General features: G+C 42.6%; 1 protein-coding gene across 4 annotated transcripts in view; it reads left to right on the plus strand.

Annotated features, from left to right (window-relative positions):
• Nucleotides 1–27,566, plus strand: part of GRK5 (G protein-coupled receptor kinase 5) — a 167,033-nt gene that overhangs the window by 98,619 nt on the left and 40,848 nt on the right. For all 4 annotated transcript variants that reach the window (XR_011726875.1, XR_011726877.1, XR_011726876.1 and 1 more), the window contains exons 3-4: nt 6,938–7,050; nt 16,257–16,334. Coding sequence is in view for 1 of the 4 variants with exons in the window: in XM_071749532.1 (XP_071605633.1) it covers nt 6,938–7,050; nt 16,257–16,334 (191 nt within the window). In the remaining 3 variants the exon portion in view is untranslated. The remainder of the gene's footprint in view (nt 1–6,937; nt 7,051–16,256; nt 16,335–27,566) is intronic.

The following is a 27,566-nucleotide window of genomic DNA, read 5'->3' on the forward strand; positions in this document are numbered from 1 at the left end:
CAGGGGGGTTGTGGAGTCTCCTTCACTGGAGACATTCAAAACCCGCCTGGACACGTTCCTAGGTGATGTACTCTAGGGGGCCCTGCTCTGGCAGGGGGGGTTGGACTAGATGATCTTTTGAGGTCCCTTCCAACCCCTAGGATTCTATGATTCTATGATTCTATGATTCTATGCTGTTTAAAATAAGGAATCTATCAGGCTATCATTCTATCATAAATTGTAACAATTTCCATATTTTATTAGAAATAAAGAGATGAAATGCTTATTGTTAAGAAGGAGTGTGCTTTTGCCACTAGCAACACTTCATCCCAAAACCTTGGCCTCAGAATTTCTGTCCTGCACCTGCACACCTTTGGCCCTGCCAAGATAAATTTTCTCCAAGACAGGAGCTACATCATCATTTCTTTATCTCATTGAAGTGCCAGGTGAAGTTATAGAGCTGTATCATGTATAAAAACACTCTGCTGTGCTCTCTTGGACTAAATTTCCACTCTGGGAATTTGCAAGAAAATTGCAAGGAGCCACAGGGCTCTCCACTTGTATCCAGCAATTATTCTGCTTTGAGTCAAGGTAGTGCTATTAGCCTCATTTTATAAATGCAGCATGGCACTGGGCAAGTGGAGAGTCCTTATCATCTCCACAACAGGTTGCTATATTTAAAAGCAAACAAACAAAAAAACCCAAAACAAACAAACCCAAAACCAAACCAAAACAAAACAAAAAAATACCAAAAAACCAAACCCACAAAAAAAAAAAAACCAACAAAAAAAAAAAACCAAAAAGAAACCAACAAAAAAACCCTAAAAAACAAAACCAAAACCAATTCCAATTCTGCAACATTCCAAAGGAAGAGAAAATCCCTCACTGCCTTATTGTACATGTACTTATCCATTTTAAACAGCAATAACCATGCTTCTTCATCAGAAATGTGCCCATATTTTCAGATTCTCAGAGAAAGAAACCTGATATGGTTTTGACTGTGAGTGGATGGGTTCCCATCAGTCTGTGAAGTTCTGACTGACCATCACATCTCTGGTCCTGAAGGCCATGAAAAATCAGAAGGTAATAAATGGGTCTAGAGAAGTGTTACCATGACCAATCTCAGGATTTTGCTTTTGAACACAAAGGTTAACTTTTGCATTGAAGCATTTTATTAGAGATGGAAAGCCATCTTTTGTAGAATGCAAGAGCTAATGTTCCAGATTCTCAGATTATTCTGAAATACAAGAGCAACGCAGACACTGTTAATAATGCAATCAAAGCAATTTAAATCCTTTTAAAGCATCCACAAAGGATCCTTTGATAAGACACAACTTTCATCATCCTCAAAGTCTAGGCACTATAATATGTTCTGTTTATTAAGTTTATAGCACTTTGGGATGGAGAAGAGCAGCAGTAAATTATAAAAGATATTTATAAGCACTGGTGTTAGACTTGCTGGTTTTAAATGGGAAATGTATTACTATAGCTCTAAAAGGAATTATTCAGTGTCTAAAGATGTGGTTTGTTCTCCATTAGTACCCTGACTAGACACCAAACAACTTTAAAGGCTTTGGTTTTCATTTTTTGACAAAAAAAGAGGAAATTGCTAGCGGTGCACACTGTGCAATGGGATGTGATAGGCTTCTTAGTTCAATCACGCTGCATATTTTTTAATCTTGCTTTTAGTTCCTGCTTTTGTCCTCCTTTTCATTGTGTGCCACTGTAAGAGAGCTTACATGTAGAAAACAAGGATGGGGGAAAAAACAGAACTGGTTTTAGATTTGGGCTGGGGTGGTTAGGATCTCTTTTAACAGAGTTTGAATGAAGAGGGAGGTTTGCAATTCTGGGACATCTCTCACTGAAATTTTCATCCATCCCAGGGCTGGTGAGAATCACTTTGACAGGCCTCAGCCTCTTGAAAAAAAGGAAGATTTAGTTTTGGTGTGCTAACAAGTCTTACAAATGGACTGCTAAGCCCTTCTGACTCTGGTGCTGCTCCCTATTGTCAAGCCTGAGTGCAGAGACTGAGGGTTTCCTCTTATTCCAAAGCTTTTTTCTTGTTCTTTCTGTTGTTAGGAACTAAAGCAGGACAGAGGAAAAGAAAAGCAGATAAATAATAAACTTGGGTCAGCACTTGTTTGAAATATTTTGATTCATCTTAAATTTAAAAAAAAAGAGAAGATGTGTACTCATCAGTTGGGTCACTGAGCATGAGGACCAATTAAATCTTCCTACATCCCCTGTGCGGTTTCTGGGTTTTAAGGAGGGAACTGTTTTAGTTAATTTGATTTTTGTTCAGTTTGGGGGTTTGGGTTTTTGTTGGGTTTTTTTGGATTTCATTCAGTTTCATTTGGATTTCTTTCAGTTTTAATCCAGGTTGATTTAATGACAAAGAGAGGAGAGATCCAGAGGCTATGTCCAACATGGCACATGTCTTCTTGGTGATCCTCCATGAATTTCTTCAAAATATCTTCTCTGGGGATTCCAATACATTCAAGAATAAAATGCTGCTGAACAGATAGCACATGAGTCCAATCATTGGCCACATCAGTAATGACCAAGAAGCCAAAAAGATGTCCCTGGCTTTTATAGACTTGAATATAGAGACTTAAACTGAGCTCATGCCTCCCCACAAACATCTACAGGAGGAAACCTCAACCAGCTGACTGCAGATGTTGTTCTAGTCCTTCAAAATGGGTGCTTCTGCCCAAAACAGAAGTACAGCTTTCCAGAGCAGTCTTGTTTAGACACTTGCAGTTTACACAGAATTAAATGGCCTCAGAAAAAAGTGGGTTTCAGTCAAGAATCCTCACCCAGCTTTGTAGTTCACCACAAACCCATCAAAACCCACAGGTATGTTGCAAATGGGAAAGAGGAGGGGGGATCTGGTCTCTCTGCAGACTGCTGTTTCTGCCCCAAATTTCTAAGGTGACTTTGAGCCAGAAAAAAAATGCTAGGTATTTAAGTGGGAAATTAAAATGAAAAAAAATCTTCACAAGGCACAGTGAGTTTTTTATCTAATAAAATATGAGATCTTTTCCCTTCTTACTTAAAAGTCAGAGATTTTATCAGCAACATACCTTGGTTTGTGGTATTCACTTCATTGATGGTATGTTTTGACCAATGTGAAATTTTAATGACAGGACTAATTTTCCTAGGTATGTGCTTAGGTACTTTTCAGCATCTTACTGGAATATATGTCAGGGAACAAATTTGGCCACAGACTTTGAATGGTGTTATCTGTGTGCAGGTGTAACTATTTTGGTATATTCCATGTACTGGAAGTAGCATTTCAGTCCATAAGCTATGAAGTAAAGGGAAAAATGAGTCAGTAGAATTTAAAGGTTATTTATCTTTATCTTATGAATGTTTATGATGACATTTTGTATGATACCTTTTCTATATTTATCTGTCTTGTTACTCTGTTAGGAAGATAAAGAATTCACTTGCATGCAGACTTTGTTTGCCAGTGATACTTTCTAAATAAAGAGTTAAGCATAAGTGAGAGGTGACTTCTTTCCTAGGGCTCTCACCCACTTGGCTTTTCACCCCCATTTTGGGTGACTGCAGGTGTTAAACAGGCTTGTGCTGAAACAGGAGGATCTGACTACCAAAGACACCACTCTTGGAGCTGTTTTAGTTACACTTCATCATCGTAAGCATATGGTTTCACTTCCAAGTGTTTAACATTTCCATTTCCTCAGGAAATCATTCTTTCTATTTTTTTAAACTTTTGAAACTGGATGGATATTTTTACTGGCAGGCAGAGTGACAGCAACACGATGCTTAGCCCTAGCTCCAGGAGCCCCTGGAGTGGTACCCACCCAGTTCTCCATCTCCTCCCCTTGGGACCACAGCTTGGGGTGCTTCAGCCAGGTCTTCAGGGTGCAGCTAAAGCAGTTCTGCTTTCCTTGCTATAGTAAAACTATGCACTCCTTTTCTCTCTTTCAGTTGAGAGAGGTGTTTTTTCTTTCCTAGTCCCCCCTCCCTGAGGCCCATGCATCCCAAGAATTAGCTGAGAGCAGACTCCTTTAGTGAGGCCAATGGCAAGATCAGGGCCCAAAAAAATATTTTGTGTCACCTACAAGGAATGAAAGCAATTGCATCATGTATTTACTGTCTGTAGTGGTATATCCAGCACTGAAACAAACATGACCCAGGAGTGGATGGATCCGGGGAACTGCTCTGGTTCTTGTGTTTTCAGAGATTATTTCTGGTATTTCCTTTTTCCTCATCACAAATGGGTCACCCTCCTCACATGCTAACTTGTGTACCTTAGAAGGAAGTCTGTGCTTGTCTCTTCTTTATGTTTGGTTTATTCACATAGGTAATAGCATTTAGCTGCTTGTTTTCTTTTCCTGCTCTGCTGTAAAGTACAGTTATTGGATGGGCAATTTTCTTGCTTCTTTAGCTGATACCACTTGCCCTGTTGTTTGAAGAGCATCCTCTGCTACAGTGAGGGCCAGCATGTCATAACAGCTGTGCTAAGCTGACTGCATTTTGTACAACAAGCATTGCCACTGAGCATCAAATAGTCCTGTACAAGAGGTAATAGAGGGCAAACAGGCTTATGACGGTATGTGTTCCTTTGTGGTTTATTCTGTTACAAATTCAGACACTTGTAGGGTTTTTTTGCGTGAGGATGATTGCTGTGGGTTTGGGCTTCCAGACGGACTGGGTTTGGGATGGCCATCAGGCAGGTTGTGTGCTGCCCATATTCAGGGTTTGGATTTTATTCATGCCCTCAGCAGAGTCAGTTACTCAAGGCAGCAGAAAGCAGCATCAGGCAGATGTAGCTGAACCTCCAGACATCCCAGAAGAGCTCACCTGAGCTGCACAGGCTCTGTCTTTCTGCTGGATTCTAGGAGGTTGTGAGTTGCTGTTTTCATCCACTCAGATTCTTTACTAACTCTGTATCCGAACACTGTGTTGTCTGCACATTCCTTCAGTAACTACACTGTCACTTAAAAAGCTACATAGTGAGCAGCACCCACAGGGACAGCCCCAGGGCTGCTCAGCACCCAAGGAGCCTGCTGGCTTTCTCAGTGTGTGTCTGTGTTGAGATGTTCCATCCTGGAAGCTCCAGTTTGTGCAAAGAAACCAGTGCCGTGGGCTGTGAGTTAGGTAGACTGGAGGTGAAATTAGGATTTACACAGTGGGTTTGATCTCATTTTATTTACTAGAGGGTATCAAAATATTGCAAGCTTCTGTCTTGTTTGAGTGATTTCCTGATCCAAAATGGACTGACGGCAGCAACCACAAAATGATGCTGATTGTTCCAGACTGCTTCAGAAGTCACCACCCTGTAGGTGCTTCAGGGACCTCTCCCTGATGTACCTGCACACAGACCCAGCACTGGCCAAGCACCCCCCTTCCTCATACAAGTGGCAGCTTTGAGGGCTTCTGCCCATTTGCCTCCCAGCTAAAGGTCACCAAGTCCAACATCTCCATTTTCCATTCAGGAAGCAGTTCCTGGGTTTGCAGGACATGGTCCCCAGGTGATGAGTGAGTCCTTCAGCTGGAAGCCTCCATGGCAAGGGCAAGCTCCTTCACAGCCATGTGCCTGCAGATCATCATAGTATCACTGAATGGTTTGGGTCAGAAGGGACCTTAAAGCTCATCCAGTTCCAACCCCCCTGCCATGGGCAGGGACACCTCCCACCAGCCCAGGTTGCTCCAAGCCCCATCCAATCTGTCCTTCAGCACTTCCAGGGATGAGGCAGCTTCTCTGGGCAACCTGGGCCAGGTTGGTGAGGTGTCACCACCCTCATAGTGAAGAATTTCTTCCTAATGTCTGATGTAAATCTCCCCTCCTTCACATTAAAGCCATTTCACCTTGTCCTATTGCTACTTGGAGTGGATGGAGCTGAAGGGCACAGGGAGACAAAGGAAAGTGGGAGTGAAAGACATGGCAGGAGTGACTCCAGGCCTGGGAAAGAAGTAACCAAGGCTCTGACAACTTGTGTGGGTTTCCTATGTCTGTTTGCTGTGCTATGTTATATGTTTAGAAGCTGGTATTTCCATAATAACAGCAAGTGCCATATGGCAACGAGGAGGGTGGTGAGAGGAACTCTCAAGGAAACACAGTATGGTGTTTGACATGTGTGTGCTTCTAGAGGAATAACGTGTCTCAGGCGAAAACTGCTGCTCCAAACAGGCTGGAGGGTTGCTGTTCTCACCAGAACAATATCCAAAGCCCTCAGGATTTGTACTGGTGCAGTGCCAGCTAACGATGCCTGCCCTTCTCCTGTGTTTTCCTACATGTTTTCCTACTGTCAGTCCTTGTGATGGGTAAAGGGCCTTCTGCTTTCCTTTGGGATGATGGTTCTGGATGCACCAGCACAGGGCATGGCATTTAAAGAAGATGGTCTGTAAAGGGGCACGTTGTGCAACTGAAGCCAGCTAAATACCATTCCTTAATGCTCAGTGAGCAAACAGCAGGCATTTTGAAGCTTTGAAAAATAGGGACTTGTTTAGGGATTGTTTAGCAGGGAGTGGGTTGAGCATTTCCAGAGACTGGAAGCACTTTACTGCATATCTAGGAAGAATCCAGGAAGGTCTTCACAAATTCCATCTCTCCCTACCCTTTAATGTATGACTCACATTTCAAGGACTTGTAATTTGCCCCTCACATTCCCATGCTGAGCAGTACCTTTGCAGAGTGCAGATATTTCCACCACCAAAAACTGTGAAATTATTTTTCAATAAGAACTGAATGGATTTTGTGAGGATTTCACCAACACAAGCTTCCTAAAATTGAGCCTCTCCTGTGTCTTATGGCCATTAATTACATGTTGTGTTTGGACACCTGAAGCACAGTGGTGGGGAGAAGGCAGCAGTTCTGATTTGAGGTCATCTCTCTGCACTCACTTGCAATGCTTTAAACTCCTAATCAACCCAAAAGGCAAAGCTCTTCTCATTTTCATGCTTCTCTTCTTCTCTTTATTGCCTCTAGAGAGAGATTACTGCAGCATATGTGAAAAGCAGCCGATTGGAAGGCTTCTCTTTCGGCAGTTCTGTGAAACTCGACCTGAGCTTGAGTGCTGCATTAGGTTCCTTGACTCGGTGGTAAGTCAATTCTTGTGATATTTTGGGGTGCTTCACAGCTCTCCCATGACAGAGGAGACTCCCCTGACCCCAAGAAATCACTGTTTCGTGGGCGTGTGTCTCTATTTAATGCACCTGAGCAAGCACCACATGGGGCTGACTTTGTTGGCATCCCGGCAGCGCTGGCAGAAGAGGGGGAAATGCTACATGTGGGGTGGGTCCCAGCCTCAGGGAACGGGAGACACTGGAAAGGGAGAAGGACAGACACCTCAGCTGGCACAGCCTCCTTTTGTGTCAATTCCCAGGCAGCTGGGCTGCTGTGACTAACATCTTTTGATGTGGGTGAAGTCTGCAGTGCTGGGAGGCGCTGAGAGGGAAGGGAAGATGATGAATGGGCTGACAAGAGAAGATGAGGAGTATAACACCAACACCAATCTCTTGCCAAGCCTTTTCATCAGCAGACTTCAGGGTGATTTCCAAAGGACATCCTGATTCTTATCCCCGTTTTTCAAATAGAAAAACAGAGGTGCAGGGTACAGTGGTTGACTTGGTGGAAGTCACCATGAAGCAAATCTCTTCCATTTTCCACCCCAGTGAGTTATCAGCTAGCCTGACCCCAAGCAACCCTGAGGGACTTGATGCTCTTTCTCAAGCTGACAGCACTTGGCCATGTGTAGAGTCAGTGGGAGCAGCTGCTCCCAGCAGAAGCCTCTCAGTGGCTTTCTTGCTGGGGGCCTGCAGAAAGGTTGGGTATTGAGGAGCTAAGAGTCTAAATTGTACCAGAAAGGAAGATGAACTTGTCACTGCTGAGTGTGAGTTTCCAGGGGGCTTCTCTCTGACCCTGACAGAAAAAAGCAAAATGATGCAAACCAAAAGGAATAAAGGTTCTTCTGTTTGTGCTCTGGTTAAGTCATTCTGAAGTATAGACAGATATAAGCATTGCACTGAAGTAGTATCAGGCATGGTAGAGGACATGCGGTCACTTCAGGTTTATTGCAGTATTTACAGCAGATCCACAGCATTTCAGAAAGCACTGGATAAAGGCCTGTTCACATCAATTTTGCTAACATCCCATCAATTTGGGTCACAACTTGTACCTGATGTTCCCAACACCTGTCATACTTTTCCCCAGTGGAAAGGTTTAGCTATTAAGGTATGCAAAGCTACACCTGGCAAATGTTCCGTGTGGCTGGCTGTGCTCCAGGCCAACAAGCAGGGGGACAATTTGGGTATCCTGAGTGTGTTTGTCCTGCACCATCTCCTGACGAGGTGTCTGCCACTGATTAAACATCACACACCCATCTGAGGGAGACATTCCTGCAGAAAAGCCACGTAACTCGTGATACCCACAGCCCTGAGGAGATGTGTGATGGCCATCACTATTGGAAGCCACAGAAATCCTTTCAGGGACAGCAAAACAAAAGCTTTTTTTCCGAGTGGTTTTCATTTCAGACAGCACAGACAGATACATCCCCAGTTTGGAGAGGGTTAGCAAGACTCTCTTCTTTTCTCACGCCTCCTCGCAGTGGCAGGCATCACATTTTGATTCCAGCAGTGCCCAGGGGCTGGGGGAGAACAAGCCCACATTGTCTGAGCCCTGCACACTCCTGGCAGCAGGCTCTCAGGACCAGCCACTCCAGCTGACCTCTGTATCCCCCGTCCTTCTTGGTGTCCCCAGTGTCACCAGCCCCAGTGATAACCTCAGGGCTGGCCCGGGCTCACAGCTGCAGCACTGCCCAGCAGCATCTCCCAGCTTCTCCCAGCAGCACTGGGGGAATTCCCTCCAGCTGTGGGAATGGAGGGCACTGTGTCATTGCAGTCCCAGGAAGCCCTGCGGGGCAGTGCCAAGCACTCAGACTCCGTGTCCTCCCCAGCATCCCTGTAGCACAGGTGTCACCGCTCTTGTTTTAAAGCTTCCTCTCTGAGCAATCCCAGACTGATGTCCCCAGGGGTGTGCAGCCACCCCCACCTTGCTTCTGCAGGCTGGAAATGCCCTCTGTACCTTCACTGTGCCAGTGATCTATTCCTGGTTAGGCTCAGACTGGCAAAACATGGATAAAATGCCTGGCTGTGTGGAGCTCTGTATATTTATTCTTTCTCTTTCCATTTTAACACTAATTAACAGCAGCCTCCTTTGTCTATTGATTTCAAATTCTGTACAAACTTGCTTCCAGCCCCTGAAAATCCCTGCATTAGGCAACATTTAGGTCAAGCAGCACAGCTCATAGCCATTAAATCGGATGATTGCTACTGAAATTCACCCAGCAGGGTCACACTGCACTGAGTGAGTAGTGGGATTCAGGCCAAGTCCTGCATTAGGCAAAAAAGTCCTATAATGGGACCAAAAGTTTGACTTTACAGCCGTATTTTGAGACCACCAGGAATGTGAAACTTTTTGGAACCACCTGCTGTAAGAAGCCTGGAGCAGAAAAAGCCATGAGCCTCTGTTTTCTTTTGACAAGTTATTTTTTTTTAACACAAGATCCAAAACTTAGCTTTTGTATTATACCAAATCAAGAGAAAAAAATTAATAATGGAAGAAAATGTAGGTGTTCACTAGAGGCTCACAGAGATGTTTGCTCATTGGGACTTAGAACCACCAATCTTCTATGGAGCAGAGCTAAGTGACTTCACCAGATGACACTGTAAGTCACTGGCCAGAAATTGATGCTGCCCAATTTTTAATACAGTCTTTTAATCAATGCACTCAACTGCTTGCAAAGAAAGCAGTGATCTGGGCTTCTGAGAGGAAATCAGAACCTGAGTCAGACACTCAACCAACAGCCTCCATTGCCATTGTTTTGCAAACTCTCTCTCACCCCTTGGTTTCCAAAGGCTGGTAAAATTCTACCATACCTTGGAGAACAGAATACATAAAAAGGAAATAACTGTATCTCCTCTTTGCTAGATATTTATTTCATTTATTTGCTGTTGGATGAAATAACTAACCTGGTCTGATCTATTCTCCTGCAAATCCAATTATAGCAGCAGCAATCTGAGGGGTTTTGTCTGTGCAGCTAAGCGGTTGTTAGGCTGCTTTCTGAAGAAAAAAGGATTTGTGTCATTAAATTTTGCATGCATGTAGGTGTATATCTGTCAGTTCCCTCTGAAACCTGTGAATACCTTGGCCAATTTCAACCAGTCACTGAGATGAAAGAAGCTTGAAGTTTGTAGATGTTTTCCAAGAAAAGAGCTTGGGTAATTAGCCACCATCTATCGCTTGTAAAACAGGCTGCAAACAGACATGGTTTGGCCTCAACATCAAATTATAAAAACAACAAAAGCAAAGAGATGCAGAGCTTTGCAATGCAGTGCTGAGGAAGCTGAGGGTGTTGGTTTCCCAATAGGGCTGTGGGACCAGTGAGGAGCCACCACTGTGTCTGTCTGTCTGTCTGTCTGTCTGCTGGGAAATGGGGCAGCAATAACCTCCTCGCCGTTACGGTAAGGCTATAAAGCCAGAGAGCCATCTCTTTTTACGGATATTGTGCAAACAATTTCATGACAGAGGTCCTGACCTGGCTAGATAAAATATCCAGTAAGAAGTACCACTGGCTGCAGCTTCTGCCTCTGAATGCATTGCATGCTTATCTGTGTGCACGTAAGCACAAAGATCTCCCAGAAATAGTTCACCAAACCCTCATGCAGCCATTCAGATGAAGGAACTATGCGAACATAAACTATTATCATTAAACAGAGATGGTTTATGATTAAATCAGCTCCCCTATAAGCCCTTAGCAAAGAATTCATGTGCAGCCCTAAGGAACAGTTTGTTGTGCTTACAAATATTTTAGCAACTTCATACAACTTTGGAGCTGCTGAAAGATGGCTGGTGAAATAAAGTGTGAGGGGATACATTTCCTGTGCTGAAAGGCAGATCTGTAAGGAATCTGTTAGCAAGGTGTGTTCCCTTCCCCACAACCCATGCCTCCAGTACAAGAACATGGAAATTCAGCAGGGACCACTTGTCCATGTCCCCTTCTCAACAGCATGTTCCTCATGTGCTCGCTCCTGATGTTTTTCTCCTCTCCTCTCCTCTCCTCTCCTCTCCTCTCCTCTCCTCTCCTCTCCTCTCCTCTCCTCTCCTCTCCTCTCCTCTCCTCTCCTCTCCTCTCCTCTCCTCTCCTCTCCTCTCCTCTCCTCTCCTCTCCTCTCCTCTCCTCTCCTCTCCTCTCCTCTCCTCTCCTCTCCTCTCCTCTCCTCTTCTCTCCTCCTTGTGTGCCAGTCTAACAAAGACTTTAGCTTCTGGACTCCCTTTCCTGCTTCATCTACTCACATTCCTAATTTTTGTTTTGGTTTTGTTTTCCAGAGATGGGCTTTTAACATTTTAATGTGGAACAGATTTAGATTGACCAGAGGAGAATGTGGTTAATTCCAGTCAAGGAGAAAATAACCTTACATTATTTTCTCTCTAACCTGTATGATGTTATTTCTTTACACTGTAGTCACTCCATCCTCTGGAAGAAAATATTCCCACTCCACGTATTTTCTGCTTGTGTTATCAGGGCATTTGGCCAGGAGTGAGAGGTACAATCGCCTCAGGTGGGCTTTTCAGCTGAATGCTTGACTACACATTACACTTATCTGGGGTAAAAGGATGAGTGAGCATCCATCTAATGCCATTTGTAAAATCCCTGTCTCGCTGTTAGGGAGATGTCATTTGGTTAAGTCCCTTACATGCTATATAAACCATCTGTGTTTGAGTGCCTTAAAGCTGTTCAAGGCTTTTCCCATCAGAAATGCCAGTTTGTTGATACCAACAAACTCATTAACTCAGAAAGTGTTTTTAAACAGTCAAAAGGGCTATTTTTGCCCCGCATTTCGATATGAAAAATATGGTTTCCAAGTTCACTTTTCATTTAAAAAAATGCGAGTTACTGTGAACCCCAGCTGTTTGGATCTTGCCTTCCAATTTGCAGTCACAGATTTAAAATCTCCAGTGGAGGCAAGTGGAAGGGCAGGCACTCAAGCACAGAGCAATAATGGGGCAGAACCTGGAGGTAGAGGAAGGAGTGACCAGGAGATGGAGCGGAGAGAGAATCTGGGAGTGGTGGGAGCTGCTAAAGCAGTGGTGTGAAGTTCATAGAATCATCTGGGTTGGAAAGGATCTCTGAGATCATCAAGTCTTACCCTTGATCCCTTACCACTGTGTGCCACATCAGTCTCTTCCTAAAAACCTTCAGAGATGGAGAATCCCCCACCTCCCTGGGCAGCCCATTCCAATGCCTGAAATTGGGTCCAAAACTCAGTAGCCAAAACCACTCTGCTAGGAGTTTGCTTCAATCTCCTGTTCGGTACAAAGCACCAACTCTTGTGACTGTGCCATGATCCTACAGTGACCTGTGGTGAGACAGAGTTCTCCCAGATTTTCAGAGCCATCCCTTGGGCTCTGTTTTTTGCAATTTTCACTTATTTTTCAAGCTATACCCCAAGAACAAAAGCACAGGGTAGGAAGGCAGCAGCAAATGACGCCCGGCCCATGTCCTTATATCGGGATGGAAGGAGCTTCCCTGCAGCTCATCCCTAATCATCGGGGTGATCATAAATGGAAAGAGCTTTGCTGCAGCTCATCCTGAGCATTCGGGGTGATCATAAATGGAGTTTCCCTGCAGCCCATCCCTCATCATCGGGGTGATCATAAATCCTCCCTTCCTCCATGAGGGTTGAATTAGGGCCCCGCTTGACCTAACCAGGGCATGGAGAAGCCCTTGAGACTCCAGGAGCCTCAAGAGTTGCCTGGATTCATCAAAGTAAGATATTTGGTGCCATGTGGATTTTTAATAGAGAAGTTCTTGCTGATGATCAGGGATTTGCTAGCTGCATCCCTGCTTTTGGGTCTGGTGTAGGAAGGGAATGCTGCATCCTGTGACTGGAGCACAAGATGGAGGGCTGAGGGCCTTGGGATGCTTCCCAGGCCGGCGGGTGTGGGGCGGTCACTCTCTGCCACGGCGATACTCCCGTGGCAACAGGCTGGAAATGTGTAGTTCTAAGGTGGTGAAATAACAATGGATTTAGTAACAAAATGATTTGGATCGGACCAGGCTTGGAACCACCTGGGTTGTGGAGGTGCCTGAGGGGAGAGGCAGGTGAGTCAGGTGACCCAGATGGACCAATCACAGCACTCCTGCCCAGGGCACGGCCAAGAAAATGGCACCTGAGGGAGAAATCACCTCAGGCTGGACTGGAGAGGGACAGGGGGATATATTCCTGGAGAATGTTCCCTGGGACAAGTCGCCTTCTGCCTCCGCAGGCAGGACCGGCTTGGATGCTCCAAGGCTGCTGTGGGCTGTCACTGGTGTTTGGGCTTCTTTTCCCCCAACCTTAAAGTCTCCCTCTCTTATTCCCCGTTTTGGCTTCCCCAGGGAGGGTAATGGGGCAATAATCTGTCACCTGGTTACTGGCTAAAACTGTGACAAAAGTGAAATGGGCTTCTGGTACTTGAGCTACAGTGAAATCAACACTGGTCACAGTTGGAGTTTATGGTTCCTTCTCACACCCTCCCTTGTCTGTCACTTCCAACCTTCCCCACAATGTCGTATTTTCTGAGGAAGTCACAAGCAAGTGTAGTTAAATTTTCCTTTTATTCCTTCCCAGATACCTTGGATTAGAATTAGATACTCTGTAGGTGTGTGTGTGTGCGAATTTAGCTCTGCATATGTTGGATCCCATCAGGAATTGTATTTCAAAACACAGATCCAATTTCCTGCTGAACTTCTGTCACGTCCTGGTCTGTCCTGTTTTGCTGTGTGTAGCACAGTTTGGTTGGTGTGTAAATCTAATGGGATATCTGTGGCAAAAGGACATGGAATTTTTTGATAGATCTGGGATATCTGTGGCAAAAGGACACTGAATTTTTTGATAGGTTTGTGGTGCATTCACATTGTAGATGAAGACTTGGAGTCAGGTGATGTGTCCTAGGGAGCTAATATATTACCAGGATTCAGAGCCTGAAATCAAATAAAGGGAAGATAAATGGTTATTATCGGATAAATTATAACTAGCATTGGATGGAGGACTCAGAAGGTCTCCCAGATGTCTTCTTGGAGAGCCAAGGAGTTCTCCTTTCTTTGTAGACAGTTTTTAAGTACAATTACATTCTTTTGTGAAGATACACTAGTTTATTCTATTGAGATACAGTGTTTGTTTACTTATATTAAGATACATTGATTATGTTTTCTAGTAAAATACATTGTTTCTGTTTTCTTCTACCAAGATACCTTGTTTCTGTTGTCTTCTATTAAGATACATTGTTTCTGTTTTCTTTTACGTGAAAAACTCCTCATTTGCGAACCAAACCATAAAATGTAAGGTCCAACAAAGACGCAACTTTGACCTTATAAAAAAATGATGCTGTTACTCTTGCCATTGCTTTATTCCCTAACAAGGAATGATGGAGAAAAATGCTGTTAAGATGCTGTAAACATTTGAGAGTGACTGAGCTTTAAAAGCTGAAATGACCCATGCTCAGATACCATCCAAAAGGCCAGGAAATTGGATGAAAGTGTTTTGGTTTATTTTTTTTTAAAAAAAAAACCTGGTATTAAGTTTTATAAGAAGGTAATCAGTTCATCCTCAAATTGGTCACTAAAACAGAAGCAGTGCACTTGTGGTTTTTAGCTTTCAGTCTATTTATCATCATCAGTACAGGATTCTCTGCTATTTGCAGTGATTGTCATTTCCCACAACAAATCAGGAGCATTTTTCTGGACTGTTCAAGCAACCTGCTGTGTGTGTATAAATATATAGCCTCAGAATTAAGCTGCAATAGCTAAATCAGCACTGCCCAGATAGATGGGTAATAGCATTATTACTACATTGTGGTTTTATGTCATTCCTAGCTCTGCTTAGCTAGGATATCCATTACAGCCTGCCTTTGGATTTATTGCAGCAAGCTCAGAGCAGTAAATACATCTTCCAGTGGGCAAGAGTTCTGAAATGTGTTCTTCCAAGTGTTCAGTCTGATTTACTTTTTGTTTGGTTGGGGGTTTTGGTTGTTTTTTTTGTTGGTTTTTTTTTGGGGGGGTTGTTGGGGTTTTTTTTGTGGTTTTTTTGTTTGTTTGGTTGGTTTTTTTGTTGTTGTTGTTGTCGGGTTTTTTGCGAGGTTTTGTTGTTTTATTTTTTAAAATTCCTCCTCATTAATCACGGCAGACAGCTTATACCAGGTTACTTGATTGGTTTGGCAGGATTTTCTGGGATCCTTTTTCTAATACAAGCACTCATCAAAGCTGTTACGCAGTCTTCTTTTTATATATATATGTTTCTGGAAAAATATTTTGATCGCAAAGCTAAAGCTTTGTGCCCTGGGCAGTACCAAGTGGGAATGTCTCTAAGAACTTGTCACTCAGGCACTGGTGTGCCATGCAGTGTGTGTTCCTTTCAAATGCCTGCCATGGATCCAGGTTTCCCTAGATTAATGTTTTTGTGGTGCACAAGTGATATTTCCTTTGATTCTTATGTAAAAGTTGTCCTGAAACCCATCAAAAGGCAGTAATGCTACAATTTATAGAATACTCAGAATTTTAAAATTCAGATAAACTTCAGGGAAGGGAATGTGGTGCTCTCCTTTTTTTTTTTTTTTTTTTTTTTTTTTTTTTTTTTTTTTTTTTTTTAAGGCACTGAGGAAGTCAAAGAGAATTTTGCCTTCAGTGTCTGCTTCTCTCAATGGTCTCTCTTATCTTGGTGGTAAGGAATAGACTCTCAGATCAGCTTCTGGAGGGATCATGAAAAGTGGGGCAAATCTCTGCTCTGCAGGTAGCGTGTCAGAACAAGGGGAAGACCTAAAAAATAAGAACTTATTCAATCAAAAAGACAGCCTACTGAAGGGGCTCACCTGGGGCTTGAAATAACACTGCAAAAATTAACACACATTCCCTCTCTCTACTAGGCAAAAGAACAATTTTATCTTTTGTGTCCATCTTCCCTTTGAGCAAACCCAAGTAGTTTTGCCATCTGGAGACACCGAATGCTTTCTGAAAGCTGTCTTGGCAAGGCTATGGAATAGGAATGAATTGCATTCTATTGGTAATTAAGAGCCATAATCTCAGAAAATGCACCACTAGGCTTTAGTTAAAATGTAGTGGAAATGTTTTAACAGGATAAATACCATCAAAAAAAGGTATTTATGCTTCTGATGTTTCAGACAGGACATTCCTTTAAGGCAACATCCAAAACAAAGTTATAATGGTGAAATATGAGTGCAAATATTGACTTTTTTTTTTAATCTGTTCCAGGCAGAATATGAAATTGCTCCAGATGAAAAGCTGGGAGAGAAAGGAAAGGAAATCATGATGAAATACCTCACCCCAGAGGTAAGGGGCATCCAAAGTGGCATTACTGAAAGCATGCTCCAGGGCACACCTTTGCTAAACAAGGTTGTTATAGGCTTTGTAAATCAGAGCCCTAAAATCTATGGTGGCAGTCTCCAGTGAATAAACCTGCAGGTCTGATGCAGAGAGAGAAAAAGAAATTATAATCCAATACAGAAATTGACTTTTCAGGTTAACTTGAGCTAACTGGGACTTAATTCATCTGGAGATGAACAAGGGGCTTCATGGTTTGGAGATGCTCTCACCACTCTTGTTCCCCTTGCTGTGGGTTTGTCACCCTTGCATCTCTTGGGGATGTTGGTAGGCGAGGAGCTCATGGTAGGAGCTGTGTCCACAGGATGCTGCTCCAAACAGAGCTACAGATGTGGGAATTTTGGACAGGCTGTACCAGAACCACCCTTTTTGGGGGGTGTTTTGATCATTAGCTGATTGACAATGTTTAACTTTGCAACAAAAGTCACTGCCAGTAAGCAATCAACATCCAGCTTCAAAGGAAAGAACAATCCTAGGATTTCTCCTAAGTTGCTTTCACAAGAGCAGTTGAGACATACAATTGCTGCTTCAACTGTTTTACAAGAGAAATACATCTGACCTTCAGGGGAATTGGCTGCATTTTTGGCAGATGCCTTTCTAGAGTGTTTAAATGGTACAATATGTTTTGGAGGTGCAGGGGCAGAGCAGACCATTTTTTTTTCCCCAGTCAGTCATTTTCCTACAATAAATTTCAGTGCATACTTTCAGTTATCTCAGGCTGTGTTTTGGGATCTGGTTCCATTTACTGAGCCTGGCCAGTTTCATGTGCAGCCATTGAGCACTGCCAGTGTGAGATCCTGCTGCCCATTCTGTAGGGGCATGAAGTTCCACTGCTTTTTAACTCCACCAGAGCCACCATTTGTCTTAAAATTTCTGTCAGCAGAGGAACGAGGGACAAATACTGAAGGGAAGTATTTCCCACTGCTCTAGTGCTCATCTGGATATGGAGAAAGGTACTTTGCTGAGAGCAGGGCTAGTAAAGTGAGAGACAGAGGCTACTGCTTCATTTCAGCCAGTCTGGGGCAGGTTTCCAGATGCCAAATCCCTTCCCTTCTCTCTCATGGCACTCTTGTCCATTTGCCAGGAATCCCTTAGTGCAGCAGAAGCACTCTGAGCAGTTTATTGAGGTAAGTGAATGTGCAGTGATGTCTAATCTGAGAGCAGTTGTTTCATCAAGAAAAAGTGGTGGTGTTGCAGGAAGGGAAATTACTGAGACCCTGGAGTTTCAATTTTCTGACATACTGAAACTTCTGCACTTCATATTTGACTTATGTGCCTGGTTTTTTGGTTTGGTTTTTTTTTTTTTTTTTCAGTATATAAAATGGACACTGGATATTTACAGTCTCTTCTGAAACTTTTCTGGTGTTTGCAAATTGCCTTAAGGTCTTTGGGCAGAAGGAAACACAAAATTTTACTCCTTCCCTCATAATCTAAATTTACCTCCCTGGTGGTGGTGCTTTTACATATGCATTGGTCTCAATTAACTTTTTTTTCTTAATGGGAAAATTCTGCTTCTTCCTGGAGGGATGTTTAAGCCCAGAAAATACTTTCCTAGAGGCAAGGTTTGAGTGGGTAGAATGCAATGGGTTGAATGCTAGATTCTCTAACAGCTCTCCCACACAACAAATATTTAAAAAAACTAGAGCAAAGCTTGGATCAATTTACTTTCTTTTAAGATACCTAAGTTACTCAGGTTAGGAGTTCAGATGGCCTCCTGTCCTTTCTTGTCAGGAGAAATAAGAACCTCCAAAGGACAGATTTTAAGCCATGAGTAGTGATTTGAAGCTAGGTTAGATGCTTGCAGTCAAGAGGGATGAATTTGAACCCAAACATCCTAATGGAATATTATTCTGGCCAGCAAAGAAGCCCTCTTGTCATTAGGAGCTGCATTTCCCCATCCAATTATCCATCCCTTGAAAGATACAAATTGTGGCTGATTCCAAAGCTTTCAGAATGCTTCTTTCAAGAAGGTGTGTGTCTGTGCTTCAAAGAACCTGATTGTCTTGCTATCAAAATAGTGTGACATACAGCTTGATTGGTAGAATAAAATTACGGGTTTAGTTCTTGGACAGATAATTCAGTCTTACAGTGAGAAAAGTGTTTTTTCCAGAGTGCGGGATCAAAAGCAAAATGAAAACAAAAAGTAGACTTCGTGCTCTTTAATATTTATAAATTATTTTCAGCTCTTAGATTTTTTAAAATGTCATACATATTTAACATATGATGTGTCAGTACATCATCATTCTAGAGTGCATTCCTTTTGCATAGGAAACATGCACTTTGTTTAAGAAAACATATACCACTTGCAGAGCAGAAAGGGAAAGAAAACACCTTTTTTCCCAGATGAACAGACATCTCCCCAGTACTTACAGCCTCATGTGACTCACGCAGTCACTGTCAGCAAGATGGGGCTGCACTGTGCTGTGCTGTTAGCACTCAGAACACGTGGGAGCAGTGAATTCGCATGTGGAGAGCTCCCTGTGAGAACTTTTAACATCAGTCCCAAGGCTGCTCAATGACCTCAGCACCTGCCAGGATGGTTGAGTGGGGATACACTTTTTAAGGTATTCTTCTCTTGCAGATTTAACATCCTGGACAGCCCCTTTCTGCTTGCTGGGGAAGTTGCAAAGAGGTTTGCCAGTCTTTGTCATGGCTGACACCAAGCACGAGTAGGTTAGGCTTCCACCATCACCCTGGCATAGAAGCAACAGCAATGACAAATTCTGTGTCTTGGCACCTGGAAGGAAAACCACTGGTTTAGGCCTCTAAAAGAAATGTTGTGTAGAACAACCTCCCTAGGGATGTGATGGAGTCCTTGTCACAGGAGGTTTTCAAGATGTTCTTGGACATGGTGCTAGGGAGTATAATCTAGGCTCCCTTTCCCATGAAAAGTCACATCAGATGATCTTTAGAAGTCCTTTCCAACCTGGGCTGCCCTATGATTCTAGGTATGCAGTTCCTCACTTAGAAATTCCCTTTCTCTTGCCTAAAGATGTGAAGGGAACTCCACCTGCAGGCTGCCTTTGCTTAACAGGAGCAGCATAATGGTTGCCACACTGGCAAGATCAAGGTTTCTTGCTTCATCAAGAGAGGTTTTAAGGGTTTCCATGAGAAAGGCCTTTAAAGTTGCCTTCTTGACTTAATAAACCCAGAGGGCAAAAGTCCAATCCACAGGAAGTCTAAAATTTGAGGTTGTGAAATATGATGGTAAAACTGCTAAAATTAATGTGTCACAAATATTTCTTTCCTGGCTTTTTCTAATCTCAACAGCTGAGTAATGAGTTTCAAGTTTTAGGTTCAAGTTGTGTCTGTAGATAGAAAAGCCCTCAGTGCTTCATGAACAGTTGAGTTAAACTGAACCTGGCCTGGCTGCTGCTTGTACCAGAAGAGCAGAGATTGTGCCAGAGATTTTACCTTTGTACTGCTTATAAATTAGTTTTACATCTCCATGCAGCATTTTTTCCTTCCTGCCTTACAGTGCTAAATCACCAGCCCGTTATTTTCTCTGTTTTTCACTGTAAATCATCTTGAGATACTTTGAGAGACACTGTATAAAACTAAATTGATTGAAAAGGCTCTTAAGACAGTCTCCATATGCCATTATAGTTTATATTTGGACTCAGCTGGGCACTAAAAAATGTTACTGAATAGGATGTGTAATGTGCATTGTTATCCCCATTAATATATTTCACAGAATATGAAGGAAAGCAACAGCATTGGTTTTCTTATCTGAATTCCTGTTCAGTCTCCTTTCCTCCAGGAAAGGCACAGAATAAAGGCCATGTTTGCAATTTCTTTCTTTGCTGCAAGAGGTTAGCTGGACACAGCTGTAACATCCTTACTGCAGTCTAAGCTTAGCAATGGGTATTTTGCTAAGTGAAAATATGTCTTTGTTTTTAACAATTATAGGATAAGGAAGGGAGGGAAAAATCCTGTGAAAGGGAAACTGGCTGATCAGCAGTGCCTGACCTTCCACTTGTGTACTGGCTAATAGGTGCTCTTCTGTCTAACCAGTTCTTTATGGAGATGAAAGCATTTATGTAATATGGGTGAGATGAAATTAAAATGATAGATGAGGCCTTCTGCTGGATAAAGCCATGCTGCTGGGCCCAGGCTCCTGCTCACAAACACCCTCTCTCAGCTCTCTGCATGGTCAAAGTGCACTTTTTTTCTTGTACACCTTTACTTTAATCTTGATGCCAAGGATCTTTGCCTTCAGTTGCTCTCTCCTTCAGATTTCTTTCTCTCTTCCTATTTTCATCACTAAAATAAATAAAAACTTCAGCTTCTTACTGAGCCATCCTTGCTGATAACTGAAGCCTTCCATCTCCCAGAAGAAAAGTTTTGTGTGTTACTTTTTAATGATTCTGGCTGAATCCTAGAAGGGCAGGTCATACTGTACCAAGAATTGGATTCAAGTACCAAGACCTCTTCCTCTAACTGTTTAGTTTTTCTAAATGCCTTCTAGGGAACATGTTCTAATTAGTTTTTTGGAACGACCAAAACAAAAGCTGAATGTCACTGGAAGGGAAGCTCGGAATGAAAGAAACATTAGGCTTCTGTAAAGCAATCTGCAGAGTTTAATACAAGGCTTAGAGACTTTGTGTTTTGAAAGGTGAGCCTTCAGGGACTCTTTTCTACATTGTTACCTTTCTTGTACAAATTCAGCTTATGTGACTTTTATCCAGCAATTCTTCTCCCTCCTTCTGGAAGCTCATTATCTTGCTGCTAAAGGCCACCACAGTCTCTCTTTTCACAGGCTGCAGTGGATGATCCCTTAAGGCTTGGTCCAACAGCTATCTCCACAGCTAGTTTTCAGATTTTTCTAAGCCTTATGCATTTCATTAATGACCAGATTGAAGTAAGCAATGAATGAAGTGCCTGTCTGAACACAGTGTATTACAGGGATTCAGATGGGCTGGAATTATTTACTTGCTCAAAGCGTTATTCACTGTGTCCTTTGGATTCCTACTAGGAGACTTTTCAGGATGCTAAATACTTAAGTAGAAATCCTGGCCTTATTTGAGCCAAGGAGAGTTTTGCCATTTAATTAATTACCCTGGGACTTTACCCTTTGACTCGATGGATTTTTCATCGCCCCTTTCTATTGACTTCACTATTTTATGAGCACCATTTTAGCCAGAGATGATAGCATTACTTAGGCCTCTTCTTTGCAGCTAGCATAATCAATATATAATCCAGTCTCCAGAGAAATCAATACGTCATTCTTGTTGTTGTTCCAGAGACAGCTCGATCAATATCTCTGCCAATCTCTATGTTTTAGTCTGGGAAAGCACCTTCTCAGTGTGCTTTCTGCATAAGCTCAAATTTCCAAAGTTCAATTCTGGGAAAATATCTGAAAGCAGCAGAACAACAACCCTGTTACTGAAATTAGTGCTTTCTAATCAGAATTTACTTTAATGAGCATTCTTCTGTCACTGGGGCCTGGCTGTAGTAGAGTGTAGCAGAGGAATCTGAAATATCAGAGTTGCCTTGATGAGGAGTCCCTTTTGCTGTGGTCTCAGCCTAAAAGGCATTTTCTCACGGTTTGCTCAAGTCCTGTTTCCTCATCCTTTACCCACTGTTTATAATACAAATGTTAGTTAACCAAAAACTTACTGAGGATTTCTGTCTCCTGCAATGGTGCCAAACTGCACCAGAGCCTATGGAAACAACCCAGAGCCTGCTCTATCCTGGTGATGCTCTCCCAGAATAGGTCCTTGGGCAGTCCTGTGTCCGGATTTCAGGAGGGATGCATGTGCAATGCATTTATTTGCTCAGACTGGTTGAAGGTTTGAGCTGGAGTCATTAACTTCCCTGGTTTTATGCTAAGCAGTGCTTTTAGTTGAAGCTCTGCTTTTCCTTCCTTGTTGTTTTGGAGGGGTTACACACCCAAGTTAACATGCTTCTTACTTAACTGTTTGCCATTTGTGGTCAGGAAAATCATTGGGATGACTTGCTCAGTGGGCAAAAGCCTTCTCCCTTCCCTGTGTTTGCTGGAATTACTCTGACTTGACCCTTTGGAAAATGGAAACTTGCTTCAGTTTGTCAACCGCACAAGTAAACCTGGCTCACATCTGTCTGCTGAGGCAGGGCAGGCCCCCCAGGCTGCTCTGACTCCTCTCAGAGAGTAGCCAGGGTATCCAAAAGGGCTGAGGACACTGTGCCAATAAAGAGCTGTCTGCTCAGGATTATCTGAGAACAGGAAGGATGTACTTATCTGCCCTTGGCTAATAAATATGCTCACTATAGTTTCCTCCTCTTGGCTTCAGGGTCTCATCTTTTCCCTATCCCTCCTCATTCTTCTCAGGTAGAATGAGTTATCCAATAGCCAGGGAAGTTAATTCTCAGCCTTTAAGGCTCATTCAGCTTCTCCAGCTACTCTGCTGCCTGAAAATTTTTCCCATGTATGGGAAAAAAAAATTTTGATTTGGCCTTTTCCAGCTGTTTGAAACACTGGCAAGATGTGTGGAAATTTGCAGAAGATGACTTGCACAGAATGACATTAAATTAGACCTCTAAGTCCAGCCTCTTACACTCCAAACAGACAGACTGCAGCCTTGGTTGTCCAAAGATCACCTGGATAGGTGAGATGAGGTGCCTCTTCCTGCCCACTGACTACATGGAGCTTGTGTGTCTTGTTCTCTAGCTGATGCTTAAAGGGCAATGAGGTGAATTCCACTCTAGCTATATGTGGAATATATTAAATTACAGTGCATGGCATATCCACTCAGGTTTCTATGCATGATTTCTCTGTTAAGGCAGCCTTTTGAACACCTCCACAGCCCTTCCATCCATCTGCTGTGACTTGCAGCAACTTCCCTGCTTTTCTTTTCCTTTCCACCATTGGATTTCTGAAGCTAAAAGTGTATTGGATCAACAAATATCTCTGAGCTTAGGATCATTGTGCTAAACTCTAAAGCAGTAACAGGAAACCATATGCTTGATCCCAATAAAGAAGAGAATAAGGAGGAACATGATGAAAATGGATGTTAAACATGCCTTATTTCTCATTTGATTCCCTCATAAAAGTAAATTAGGATTCTGGAAAAACATTTAGAGACTTCAGCATCTGAGTAGCCTCACAAGAATGGGCCAGGCAAATTCCAATGAGATGCATGAGGCTGTCACCTCTGGCTGGGGTGATGCAATTGAAAGACTCACTAAGCCAATAAAGTTAGAGTGTGTTATTTAACTTGGAACCAGGAATTACAGAATTACCATAAGGAATGATTTCATTTTCACAGAAAATAAATACTTTTCAACTCTTTGGAATATCAGTAGAACAGTATTAAAAAAAAAAGATTTTTTTTTTTCTAAAAAGTCTTTTGATTACAAATGGATTTTAAATTAACCAGCATGTTTAAGTTATGGATATGTGGCATTTCAGACTATTCATGTCTAATATTTTTTCCTCATTAATGCAGCTACATTTACAAAACTCATTCAACCTGTGTGCCAAACTTCAGCTTCTGTGCCAATTTATTATTTTCTAATCAAGCCAGACTCTACTCTGAGTCAAAAATCAAGCGTATAGCAAGTTTTTTATCCAAACAGATGCTGTTTGTCCAACAAGCAAAGCTGAGGAGTAGAAGAGGCCACTGCAAACAGTGTGTCATCTCCTACAATAAATGTTTTCCCTCTCAATGCTTTGCTGATGGCTGTTACAATATGATTGTTCATGGATGGTATGATACAGGTGATGAGGGAATGCCCTGTTTCTAGCAGTGCTAAGTAGTGATTTTGTTTACTTTTGTGGGTGTATCCACTCCTGTGAGTGGGTCACTGGTTCCTGCCTGATGTTTATTTAATTCTCTTCCTGATCCTTTTCAAGGCCTTCCCAGACTCACTCTCTTTTGGATTTTCATTTCTTTACTCAAGTGTTTCCTCAGGCTTCTGACCTGCTAATGGGAAAAGATGGAGGCAAATTGTACAAAATCCCCACTGCAATTGGTTGCCCTCCAGCCATGAAGTGCAGCCCATGTCAGACCTTCATACATGAACTACCTTCATGCAGAGCAGGCAGCTTGTGGGCTACAGTGTGGAGATCGCTTGCAAGGGAAGGGTTACTCATGTTCACAGGCTTATGTCTCAGAGGAGTGAATTCAAGCAGGGATCTGTTTGTTTTTCTGCAGGAAAGCCATTCAGTAGTGTTGAGGTTGTAAATGAGTGTTTATAGATTTAGGGATTTTTTTTTTTTTTTAATGGAACAAATGACATTTGGTTTACCAGAGGAAGCCAAGCTATGACTATTGCAACATAAGGTAGCTTGCTAATGTTTAGGCTATCCATCAGTGCAGGAGGACTCTAAAAGGTAGAAAGGTTCTGATAAGAGGCTGGACACTGGATGTTATCCAAACCTATTAAGAACACATGATGAGAGGAAAAAAACCTTCTGACAAAAGAAGCTTTCAAAATTGCCCTCTCATCTTTGTTGCCACTAATGTGAAGAATACTGTTTGTTTCCAAAAATGTTTTATCAAACATCTGGCTGCTTGGAGGAATGCACTAAATGGCTGAGTTGGGTTGCTAACAAAAGAGGTTGACTTTTAAATTAATGACACTTTCAAGGATTGTATGAGTACACTAACTTTTGGATTGCTAAAAAATCCTGGTTAGGACTGATCAGTCTTCTGTTTCCTAAGCTACCCTCCTCATCTGTGCTTTCATCCTTTAATCTGTGTGCAAAATGCTTTTTAAGCAGAGAAAAATGCAACAACAAGTAAAACTTACTATTCTTTCCCCTGCTTTAGAGCAAGCTTATATAAAACAATTTCAGTTGGCTAATTTAAGAGCACCCCTACACCAGTAAACCTGTGCATCTACAGAAAGGAGGAAAAAATTGTTTCTTTGGCAAGGAAACCTCTATGATCTGGTTTCCAAAGAATTATTTTTAAAGTAGGGTTTAAAGATCTTGAAAAATATCTTTCCAAACACGTCTTGTGAGGCCCAGTTTCTCCCTAATTGAAGTCAAAAGCATATCTTCTTCGGTGACCAGTGTAGGTTCTAAAACTAAACTGGACCAAAAACCCCATAGCTGATTGGGATTGTGGTGTTTCTGTGTGCTTGAAGAGTATTAAATCTGCAGCTGAATCACTGGACTTGCAAAATAATCAAAAGATGAAACAACTAAATATTGTCTCATGGGACAATCTGTTATTTCAAAATTACTTTCTCTGATGCTTTGAGTGTATCAGTTTCCTCTGATCACCACTAGAAGCCAGGGAGAAATTTTTTCTTTTTCTTGATCTAGATAATCTGTTTCTTACTTTGAAATTCATGTTATGTTTGCACCCCCAAATTGATCTGAATCAAAGAAATTTAACATTCCAAGGAAACCACACCTTGGATTGAAGAGCTTTATGTAGGAAACATTTTGACTTGTGCCATTTGCATGGCAGCTTCTTGGTTGCCATGATCAGGAACAGAAATATGTTTCTAGAAAGGAGTAGCTATAAAAAGGTCTTTTGAGAACAGGAAAACTAAGAGGTAGCCAGATAGAAGACCCTGTTGCTGACTGGCAGGAGAGCCATGAAAACTTCTGAGAAAGGAAACTTTGAAACATGAACTTGTCAGAAAGGAAACCTCCAAGGAAAAACATAGTTCAAGACTACAGCTTGTACCCCAGCACCACAGAGAAAGATTGCTGGAAACCCAGAGAAGAAACCCTTTTTCTATCTGTGGGCTTGCTGAGTCCCAAGAGGCAACCCAGTGAGTCCAGAGCAAGGAAGGACATGGGCCTGAAGTTACAATGAGTAGTCAATGAGTTCATGATCTGAGGTGGTTAGCATTACTGGGGGGTTTTTTTGATGGATTAGTACAAGCCCTCCAGGCAGAAGAAAATGTTCAGCTGTTTGCTGAAGGTTCTATTGTATTCATAGACATTCTATATGTCAACATGTGTTTTGATAGCTTAGTAGAATATGCAGGAAAACAGATTCATCATGACTCCAGATCAGCTTGCAGCTACAAAACAAACCCCAGTTGAGAGGCACTGCTGGTTTCCTTCATTGAGCTCCCAGCACGTGATCGTCAGTACTGAAATAACGATTTGATTTAGAGAGCATGATCAGGTTCTGTTTTTTTCTCTGTCACTGACCCACTCTGTTATCCTGGACGAGGTGTTTCATGTCTTTGGCTCCTGTTCCCACTCCTGGGGCTAGTGGATGGGTTTGCTTTGGAACCTTTGGCTGTCATGATATGTGGATGCAGTGCCAGGCACTACGGGTGCCCGCTCGCAGGTAAAATGTCCACATGCTGCTGTAAGAGATAAATTGCTACTCATAACACAGCTGCTCTCCATACTCCCCGTCCACCTCACTGCCAATTCCTACATCTGTCATCTCAAAGCAAATATCCTGGAATTATGAAGCCTTGTGCTTTACTGGTTTGCCTCATATGGACCCAGATGACTTTGTGGTAGGAAAAAAAAAATAGAGAAAATGCAGAAGTTGATTACTTCAAATGTTGCAGCTGCTCCTGATGTAGAATTGGCTGTTTATTACACATACAGCTAAAAGCAAACAGACAAGATCAGACACGGGGCAAGAAAGAAGAATATTCCAACATTTTTGTGCCTAACACCAGAAAGCATGAAGAGACTGCATGTGCTGTGACAGTGCTGGGAACCTTTCCTTCACCAGGTTGAAACACAAACCTAACCCAGAGTTCCTAAAATCAAAGTACCACCAAGACACTCTGTCTCTTCCTCCATTGCTTTGCTCTCCATTTCTTGGTTGGACTTGGTGGTTGTAAGGGTCTTTTCCAACCTAGGTGGTTATTTGATTCTTAACATCAGCCTCTTCACACTTGCTCTCTATTGGTCATTAGCTGCATGGGCAGTACTTCCCAGCCTATGGTTTAGGCTGGATCTCGTCTGGCACTGGTTTGTCTCAAGTGGGGACATGGGGGGACATGAGAGTTACTCAAAGTGACTTTGGACATCTCCCTGCAATGGGGCAGGCAGAGCCTGGGCTGTGCCCTGTGCTGTCTTGGTCCTGCTCTGAGGGCAGCAATGCAGAGGAGGCCCCACAGGCCAGTTCATGGGGTGAACCTCTGCACCTTGGAGGCAGAGAGGCACAATTTCAGGGTCTGTTTTTATCTTCCAATATCTTTGAAAACACTCATTACCTGAGCACAGAAATTTGTCTTTTCAGCATTACTTGCACATGTCTACCCATG

This window comes from Heliangelus exortis, chromosome 7 (assembly GCF_036169615.1).
Source record: "Heliangelus exortis chromosome 7, bHelExo1.hap1, whole genome shotgun sequence".
NCBI lineage: Eukaryota > Metazoa > Chordata > Aves > Apodiformes > Trochilidae > Heliangelus > Heliangelus exortis.